The 10,325-nt window shown below is 37.3% G+C and overlaps 1 protein-coding gene across 1 annotated transcript; it reads left to right on the forward strand.

Moving 5' to 3' along the window:
- The first annotated feature begins 4,642 nt into the window (after positions 1-4,642).
- On the forward strand, positions 4,643-9,351 carry irf2bp1 (interferon regulatory factor 2 binding protein 1). Its single transcript, XM_026914092.3, has 2 exons — positions 4,643-6,698; positions 7,052-9,351. Exon 1 carries the CDS (start codon positions 4,898-4,900, stop codon positions 6,686-6,688), a length of 1,791 nt encoding a protein of 596 aa, XP_026769893.1. The 5' UTR covers positions 4,643-4,897; the 3' UTR covers positions 6,689-6,698; positions 7,052-9,351.
- Positions 9,352-10,325: the final 974 nt, after the last annotated feature.

Genomic DNA, 10,325 nt, shown 5'->3' on the forward strand with positions numbered 1-10,325 from the left:
GTTCTATGTGCGCATGCGTCACAAACAGGCGCCGGTAATAAGCGTTTGTAATAAGTGGCTAGACTCAAAGAGACTCATTAACCACCAGAGACTTTCTTTCACATTCTAATGTAATGGTGCGTGCATACACACACACACCCACACACACACACACACACTTTCTATATATATATATATATATATATATACACACATATACATACATATATATATATATATATATATATATATATATATATATATATATAAGTTTTACGTTAAGGACCAAAAAACATGTGCATTAGAAATATTTCTTATTCATACATATATACATATATTTCTAGAAAATATTTCTAATGTACATGTTGTCACATTTTTTCACATCTTTACTCTACAGCATTTCTTTGCATGTGCCTAAGACTTTTGCACAGTACTGTGTATATAAGTTTTACATTAAGGACCAAAAAGCATGTACATTAGAAATATTTTCATTGATATACTCCATCCAAGTCAGCTCAGACATCACCAAATCTTCAAAGACTTTGAAATGCATGAGTTACACAACATAAGGACAAATGATCTTAGATTTCCAATTTTTCCAAATTTTAAAATAAATGAGTTCTATCCCTCAAAAGAATTCTTCCTTAGTTTAAGCTTCAATATTGATGAAAACAATTTTGTGGGAGCAATATTGAACATAATTACACTGAATAACACTGAACATCATTTTTTAGTTGTAATTACTCGAAATTGCTTTGGGTTCAGTTATGCAACTGGATGTCCTGTAATAACATTCATATGAAACCTATAAATTATAAGCTGATTACATCTGGTGTACTTAAGAAAGACTCTAAACATCACTTTCCGATTAACAATATATTTATAACTGTAAACTTTTTTCATACATAAGTGTAGATTTATGAAAACCCTTCTATCACTGCAAGACTTTAAACATGATTTTGGTAAGTCTAGAACATATCTACACCTAATTTCATTTAAGAATGTTATTACACTATTGGAACTGCTAAATGATATGGATGATTGGGATATATTGCAATATCATCTTTCCCCAATATAATTACTCCCCTTTTTAGTTTGGGAAAAAAGGGGAGTAATTATTCTCTTAACTTTATTCAACCAATGCTTGGTAATGTTTGTTAAGTCTGCCTTTTTGTTACAATTTGATATACATTTGCCTGATTGTTTGTTCATGTTCAATATATAGAATTTTAAAAAAAAAGAAAAAGAGGGGGAAAAACAGAGACAAGGAACTGCCATGATGTCACGCCAAGCTGCTGTGTTTTTGTTTTTTTTTTTCTCTGTTAAATGTTTCCCTTAAGGTACACTATACGGCCAAAAGTATGTGGACACCCATCACACCCATATGTGGTTCTTCCCCAAACTGTTGCCACAAAGTTGGAAGCACACAACTGTATAGGATGTCATGGTATCCTGTAGCATTAAGATTTTCCCTTCACTGGAACTAAGAGGGGGCAAACATGTTGCAGCATGACAGTGCCCCTGTACACAAAGCAAGGTCCATGAAGACATGATTTGCCAAGGTTGGAATGGAAGAACATAGGTGTCCTGCACAAAGCCCTGATTTGAACCCCACTGAACACCTCCGGTATGAATTGGAACACAGACTGCGCCACAGACCTCCTCACCCAACATCAGTGCCTGACCTCACTAACGTGAATGAACACAAATCCCCACAGCCACGCTCCAAAATCTATTGGAAAGCCTTCCCAGAAGAGTGGAGGTTATTATAACAGCAAAGGGGGAACTAAATCTGGAATGGGATGTTCAACAAGCATGTAGGTGGGGTCAGGTGTCCACATACTTTTGGCCACATAGTGTATTTGTATCTAAGTTACTTACTATACTCACATACTTACTTACTTAAGCACATTTACAGACTTATATGTTCAAGTGCTTCTAAAACTAAAGATTAACCACAGACCTTTTTATACACCATAACAAATAATAATTGACAATTAAATCTGTTATAAGCAGCACATGGACAACTTTAACACTGCCAATAATGACTAATATTCAGCCCTAAATTGAAAGCACTTCATGTTCTGCCCCTTCTTGTGTTGTCAACGTACAAAAGTATAGAAAAGGCCCATTTCCACTTGAGGAACCAGATAAACTGTATTTCCAGGAATCTTTTTACTTCCTGCTTCAAAGCAGCTACTTTGTAATACAAAGTTTTATGTCTTCAATGACACCTCACGCTATAAGATTCAGCCATAAAGATTTCATGATAGTGAGTTACTGATAGGTTGAAGACTTTTTCAGCTCGCCCATTCAGTATCACGACCAGTCCTCACAGTATACAGGTTGTTGCATCCGCATTATTTTAAATACACTGCAAGTTATATATTAGCCAACAAACATTGTCTCATTTTGTGGGAGTTTGTGAAAAAGTGAGATATGAAGATGAACAGAATACCTGGTGCATATGAAACACAGACTGGATCCAATGAGGATCCAATAAAGGATTTATTCTATTTTATTTAATTTTTTTTTTATAGATTACCGATGGTAAAGAAGACATTTAATAATGTCTCTGATGTTGTCACTATGGTTACAGGCATTTATAGACCTGTATTATAACATGAAAATGTCCTTACTGTATATCATCTAGGGAACTGATTCCAGACCTGTCCCAAGTAGTGCCCTAAACCCTACATTCCTCCTCCATGTCCACACTTTCATGATGTAGGCAAAGTGAAAAGGTCTCTGTCAAGTCCTTGAAGGTACAGGATTTAAAAAATGGGCATTCGGGACACAGTGTCCATTTACCCATCAATCCTAGATACTGACTTTATAAACATTTATGAGCATTTGTTAGATGAGAAGCTTGAACTAAACTAGCTAGATATAATATAATACTAGATTGCATCATTAGGATTTCCTTCCAGTTTGCAGTAGCTATGGGCTGACAGTGTCTTCCATTCTCATATGTACTCATTTACTTCAGTTTTTAGTCTTGCTAAGCGTGAAGAGCCACTAGGAAAAAGATATTTCACTAATCTTCCATGTGTGAGAATTAATAAGTCTTTGAGAATCCTGTGAACTACAGTGAACAAGCATCAAAGTCACATCATGAGTAACTGATAAGCTTCCCCTCAAGAATCCTGTGGCATTTCCTGAAAACAATTAGATGATTCCTGTTTTTAAGAACAGGAATATTGCCCATTGACTTAACTTTATAGAGGAAGACATTGAATCATAATGGGGCTTATTTGCTGGAGGATGTAACTATAGAGAAGTCTATCCTCTTCAAAATGGTGCGAATCATATTTGGGGCAGATCAGGTAAAAGTTTAGAGAACTTGTTGAGTATATTATTAAAATGAATATGAGAGTGCCATTAATTAACTGAAAGTGAACTGAGGTGTTTCCATTGTCACTAGATTTGGTGATTTTGGACCCCTTTAGTGACTTTATTTATTTATTTATTTATTTATTTTAAATGCGTCTAGCAACAAATTTAGTAACTTTTTGAACAGATGTTAGCATTAGTGACTGTCCTGCATTTGACACAGCTCGCCAGCTCCACAGCTGCTTGTTACACATGATGAGAGTTGAACTGGTTCGGTGGACTCACCCCGGTGTGACTGAGTTGCACTTCTGAAATGTTCCCAGTGACCAATCACTGATCATCATTGTTCTCAGCGACCAATCACGGATCATCATTGTTCCCAGCGACCAATCACGGATCATCATTGTTTCCAGCAACCAATCACTGATCATCATTGTTCCCAGCGACCAATCACTGATCATCGTTGTTCCCAGAGACCAATCACTGATCATCATTGTTAACAACAACCAATCACTGATCATCATTGTTCCCAGTGACCAATCACTGATCACTGTTGGTTCTAAACAACCAATCAATCCTTATTTAATACCGATCAAATGCAACAGGTTTAATTAAATTATGTATAATTCAGAATTTATATATGTTACTGGAAATTACTTAAAAATACCAAAAAAAATTCCCAAAATCTGTCAGTACTGTACAGAATCAGAATACAGTAGAAAAGCATATATAGTCGTTTCAGTGTTCATGGACGTACATTTTCAGAATAATATTATAGCTATTCTTTTAATATTTTAATGTTTATTTGGCACTTTCAGCAGGTACTTATTTGTTATTTTCACCAATACATGTCCAATTTTAATTCTGTTTTCTTACAATAAACAAATCTCAAAGTTTTGAGTTCCAGGAAGCTGTAACGGAATTTGCGTCACGAACGCTAAATGCCGTGGTGGACCCTGGGAAATGTAGTAGCATTGCCCCTCCTCTATCGCTGTAAAAGTCTTATATACACTGCGGTAAAAGTGCAAGTTGCTTTGTATATCAACAGATTCAGGATATATATATCCATTAAATATTCCTAATAAAATCCCACACTAATATATATTTCAGGACATATATCATGTAAACAAACATATAAAACAAATTCTTCCCTAAAATTGGATTGTTTTGTTTATCCATTTAGTTTATAAATTAATATTTATATTGTTAATCTTTTATGCATTAACAATACGTACAATGTGTTGATGTTTGTACAATAGGAAACATTTTGCAGAGGTAACTATTTTGTTAACTCATGTCTAAAAGCGAAAAAGAAAATAAAAGTAAAACTACATTTCCCATGCTGCACCGCGACAGAGTTGTGTAACTTTCCAGCTTCTTCCAGGCGAAAACTCTCGCGGCCGTAGCTAGTTAGCTAGCCACATCGGCTAAAATAGAAACATCGACTTAGTTTCGTTCTGGATGTTTAGGAAAAGTTCATTTTGTGGATAAAGGTGGACGGTTTTATCACTCGGACAGGACGAGGTGAAAAAGAGAAGAAGAGAAAAGAGACAAAAGAAAATCGGGGGCGGATCAGAAATCAAACATGTCCTCCTCTTCCTCCTCGCAGGCATCTTCCAGGCGGCAATGGTGCTATCTCTGCGACTTACCCAAGATGCCTTGGGCCATGATTTGGGATTTTAGCGAAGCTGTGTGTCGCGGGTGTGTGAATTATGAAGGTGCAGACAGGATAGAAATGCTAATAGACACGGCGAGACAGCTCAAACGCACCCATGTGATGCAGGACGGAAGGTCTCCAGGTCCCCAGCCGGGTGGTAAACACGGCCCTGGGGCGAAAGATGGCGCACTGGATGGGGGCAGAAACACTGCTGAGCGATTTGAAAGGAGCAGAGGAGACTTTGTACCTGCTAGACTTCCCAATGGACTGCCCAGGTTGGAGGATGGTGCTGTTGCAGAGGTTAGCAGGCAAAGTCCCAATGCGAGGAGGACGATGGTGGCAGGTGTGTCACCCAATTTGATGGCCCAAGGGATTGTGGGTACACCGCATGGCCTCCTGATCGGCGCCAGGTCCAGCGGTCCACCGCTGGCCATATCTGCCCCAATGTTGAGCGAACTTGGGAAGAGACAGGCGTTGGGTGTTGGGATGTCGTTCATGAGCTCAGACTTTGAGAAGGATCTGAAGGAGAAACAGAGGAATGCTGAAGAACTTTCCGAAAGTGTCCGGAACCGGGCTGATGATTGGGCTGGACGTCCCAAATCTGTGCGAGACACTTTGCTGGCGCTTTCCAACTGCGCACCGTTCAACGTGCGCTTTAAGAAAGACCATGGCCTTGTCGGGAGGGTGTTTGCGTTTGACGCCAAGCTTGGTGTGGATTTTGAGCTCAAGGTGTTTGTCGAGTACCCGTGTGGCTCAGGCAACGTTTTCTCCAGCCTGCTGGCGTTGGTGAAGCAGATGTTCCAGGATAGCCAAAAAGACTCAGGCAAAGTGATCAGCTCGGGCTTCAAATACATCGAATATGAGAAGCGGCATGGCACCAGCGATTGGCGTCTCCTTTCTGAGCTACTCAGCGACGCTGTTCGGGCATTTAAAGAACCGCCAGCCCCTGATTCACTCCCTCAACCTTTCGTGGATGCTGCCTGTGCCATGTTACCCACTGCGCTCTGCCATCTCGGACGTCCTGGCCAAGCTCGAATGCGGCGCCGAAAAGCTTCTCCGGATCCGGATGGCGCTGAGAGGATGCCCTCAGAGGAGCAATTACGCCAGCATTGGTACCCTGGCATGAGCGCCCACATTCCCACCAGTTCTCTCGCCAGCGCTATGCCTGGCCAGCCTCCAAATCTCCAGGAGGTGGTTCCTGTTTCCCATGGCAGTGATCCTTCACCTATCAGCGCCCTCATGAGCGTTGCAGACAACGTTGGTGCCATCAGCCAATCGCCAAAAGACATGCCGGGAAGCAGTGGCGCCCACGCTTCCAGCGCTAGCCCTTCTTCATCTGGGCAAAGGCGACTGGCATCACGTAACGGTGAAAATGGGTCGGGAACAGCCGCGGTTGCCACAGCAATGCCCCCAGGTGCAGCGGCAGACCAAGGATCTGAAATCTCTGGAGCATCTGGACCTCCTCTTTGTTGCACCATTTGCCATGAAAGGCTTGAGGATACACACTTTGTCCAGTGCCCTTCAGTACCCGTGCACAAGTTCTGCTTCCCTTGTACCAGAGAATTCATCCGTAATCAGGGCTCAGGGAGTGAGGTGTACTGCCCAAGTGGTGATAAATGCCCACTGGTGGGCTCCAATGTACCCTGGGCATTCATGCAGGGGGAGATTTCCACCATCTTGGCTGGAGATGTCAAAGTCAAGAAGGAGAGGGACCCTTAATTCGAAGCAGGTATGCTACACACACACACTGAAAACACACACATCTGTTAATATATGCTAATATATATATGGTATGCTAAGTGCTTGACAGATAGATAGATAGATAGATAGATAGATAGATAGAGATTATTGATCCTGAGGGAAATTGCAGCATTACAGTAGTGGAAAAAAGACAAACATTCACAGATAACCATAAATACAATAAGACAGCACAGTACAAAGTGCTTATTGAGAGAGAGAGAGAATCTAATGGAATGCAATAGATCATTACTTTTTTACTGTTTGTGCACAATTTCTAGACATTTTACAGTCCAGAAGGCAGACTGCATAAATATACTATACATTTTTTCTATTTCAATGCAGGAAGTTGCAGTTCCTGAACCCCAAAGATGACCGACGCCACAGCACTGAAGAGACGACTGTTCACATGCACACGTCCTCTTCCTCCAATTATCTCATCCCTCTGTCCACGATGAAGAATCCTTACATCCATCCATCCATCCACCCATCCACCCATGTTGAGGAATATTTCCTCTGTGTCTCCATCTTTTTTTTCTGTCTGTTATTCTGTCTACCACATCTTCTGCCCATAATAAAATCAACCATCCTTCATCTGTCTTTTGCTCTATCCTCTTATCACTTCTTTACCTCTCTCTCTCTGTCTCTCTCTCTCAGTCTTTCTCTCTGTCTTCTCATCCCACAACCTTTATTTCTGTCCTCTCATTAGTTATTTTGCTCATTCTCTTTCTATCCTCTCCCCTCCTCATTTTCTCTCTCTCTCTCTCTCTCTCTCTCTATCTATCTATCTATCTATCTTTCTTTCTGTTACTCCCCTTATCAGTTCATTTCAATTCAATTTATTTCAGTATGTTTAGTGCTTTTATCAAGATGGCCCTTTTCCTTTTCACTCGTCTCATCTTCTTTCATTCCTCAATTAATGCCTTTTAATGGACAATCAGTTAGATTTGTTTTGCTTTTTTTTTTTCCCCACCCCAACATCTAATAGTGCTTTACTGCAGAGCTAAATCATTTTATTTAGGGTTTTAAAATCCCTTTTTTTTTTTTTTTTTTACTTTTATTTAGCATTTCTGATTCCCAGTAGTAGATTTATCTCAAATACAACATATGACAAATGATTAGTCTGAACGAATGTCCTACAAATACATATTAGCAAAAGGTTTATCTACAGTTTTCCTTGTGTCAAATATAATTGATCAGCCAAGACTGATATTTTGCAGTGGAGCTACAAGTCTAACAACTAACTGAACTTTATCTCACCCAAAATTCTGTAAATCCAGTTTGAAATACAGCCTGGATGAGACACTAGTCACTAAATGTTTTATAATGTTTCTTGGTTGATTGACTACATTTGGCAAAAGGATTTGCTTTTGATTTCTGTTTCTCCCACCTGTTTCAGCAGCCACAACAGCACTAAAGTAGGGCATGTGCCGATGATAGATATGCATATTGCATTAATTGCGTAGTCTTTTTTTTTTATCATGGTTTATAATATTATAATGATACTGTATTCTTTAACTAATCATTCATCAGTTGAAACAACTGTCCTGTCTTTCATATTTTTATTATCTGACCAAAATTATAGACAGTTGTCTTAAACAAGGTATACAACTGTCGTTACACTTGCACAGATTTGATTTAAAAAAAAAAAAAAAGCCACCTATTTAGGTCTTTTCGATCGGGATGTTGTCAAATATTGCAATATGTCATATCACAACCAGTGGTTTTTATTAAATCATTGATCATTGGCTCATGCCTAGTGTTGTGACATTCTTTTGTATTTTGGTCAAACACACACACACACACACACATATATGTGTATATATATATTTATATATATATATATATATATATATATATATATATATTTATATATATATATATATATATATATATATATATATATATATATATATATGTGTGCTACATTAAGAGTGCATGTATAGTAGAAATATTTATATTTTATACAATATAGATTGTAAGAAATATTTGCTGTTAATGGTTATTAGATGTGCAATTTCTATAAATTTGATACCACAAACAAAACCAAAGATAGACGTGCTAAAACTTATTATATATTACATGTTATATTACATTATATATATATATGACACTTTATATATAGAAAACAGCATAAAAGCAACATAAAAACATGGCTTTTGTTAAATAACAGCACCATTGGTGGGAAATGGTTCACGTAATTATATTTAATCATGAACACAGATGTTGTTCTTATTAAAGTGTTAGCCGATCAGTATATTTTGTATTCTAACACTGTTGAGTTGAAGATATTCTTTTTTTTTTTTTTTAATTTTCTACAATTGTTATTATAGTCTGGATATTTTTCCATGTAAGAATTTTCTTTCTTTTTTTTTTAAATTTTATTATTACTCCTTTCCTTTTACATGTTCTGGTATGTTTAGTCCTCACCTCTTCAATTCTGTTTTATGAATAGAAAATGTATCTCTGGACAAATGTGTGTATAAACAGAAGCACTGTTTTGTTTAATCAGCTCTTGGATTGTATTTAAATTAAAAGGTGACCTGCTTTTCACTTACACACACATTCGCTTTGTACAATCACTTAAAAAAAACTTTTCTTGAGGGGAAATTCAAATGTTTTTATTAAATACATCCCTAAAGATACCAATCTCCTGTTTTTACTATTATAATTATAATAAATGTATTTGATGCAGCACTTTATTTTAAACAAAAAAAAGAAAAACAACTTTATGAGAGATTAAAAGAGATAGCACACAGATTAAAGAGGAACATCGAAGTATTGTAGAATAGGGAAAACCTCTAAAATAGTAACTGATTTGTTCAAACAAATTTATAAATATAATAATAATAATAATAATGTGTATTTTGGCTTGATAGCTGATCAAGCTATAGTTGACAAAAAGAATGTTGGCTAACAACATTATCTGAGGGGAAATCATGTCAAAGTTATCTTCTTGAATTAAATAAGACAGCTTTGCAATTTTTTGGTACGAAAATATTAAAGAGTAGCTTTAATGATACAATAGCTCGTGTAGTAGTTTGTAGTTAGTAGTAAAAATTGTAATATTTTACAAATTTAAAGACTGAAAACAGTAGAAAACTTTTTCTGCTTGCAGAGTTTATCACTGTAACAATGATATATCAAAAAAAAAATTGAATCATGATATAATTTATCACAATTTCAACATTTTATCGTGATACTGCCCAGCCTTGCAGTAACCATAACAACTTGGGTGACTACAGAGCAATAATGTAATCATTCTTACCTATAAGTTGGTTTAAAAATCAACCAAATCTTTCCAAATTCTTCCAAATGTGTAATCCTCTTCACAATTAGATTACAAACAGTACAATACTATAAAATTAATAACATATGTATGAGTATAGACTCACCATCCACTTTATTAGGAACACCTGTACACCTGCACATTCATACAGTTTTCTAATCAGCCAATCATGTGGCAGTAGTGCAAAGTATAAAATAATGCAGATACAAGTCAAGAGCTTGATCAGAGTGAAGAAAAAGTGTGATCGCTATGATTTTAATGATGGCATGGTTGTTGGTACCATATGGGCTGGTTTGAGAATTTCAGAAAATGCTGATCTCCTGGGATTTT

This window comes from Pangasianodon hypophthalmus, chromosome 6 (genome assembly GCF_027358585.1).
Source record: "Pangasianodon hypophthalmus isolate fPanHyp1 chromosome 6, fPanHyp1.pri, whole genome shotgun sequence".
NCBI classification, from domain to species: domain Eukaryota; kingdom Metazoa; phylum Chordata; class Actinopteri; order Siluriformes; family Pangasiidae; genus Pangasianodon; species Pangasianodon hypophthalmus.

Excerpts from the sequence above, each read along its gene's own strand:
- irf2bp1 (XM_026914092.3), top strand. The coding sequence starts at position 4,898 with ATGTCCTCCTCTTCCTCCTCGCAGGCATCTTCCAGGCGGCAATGGTGC.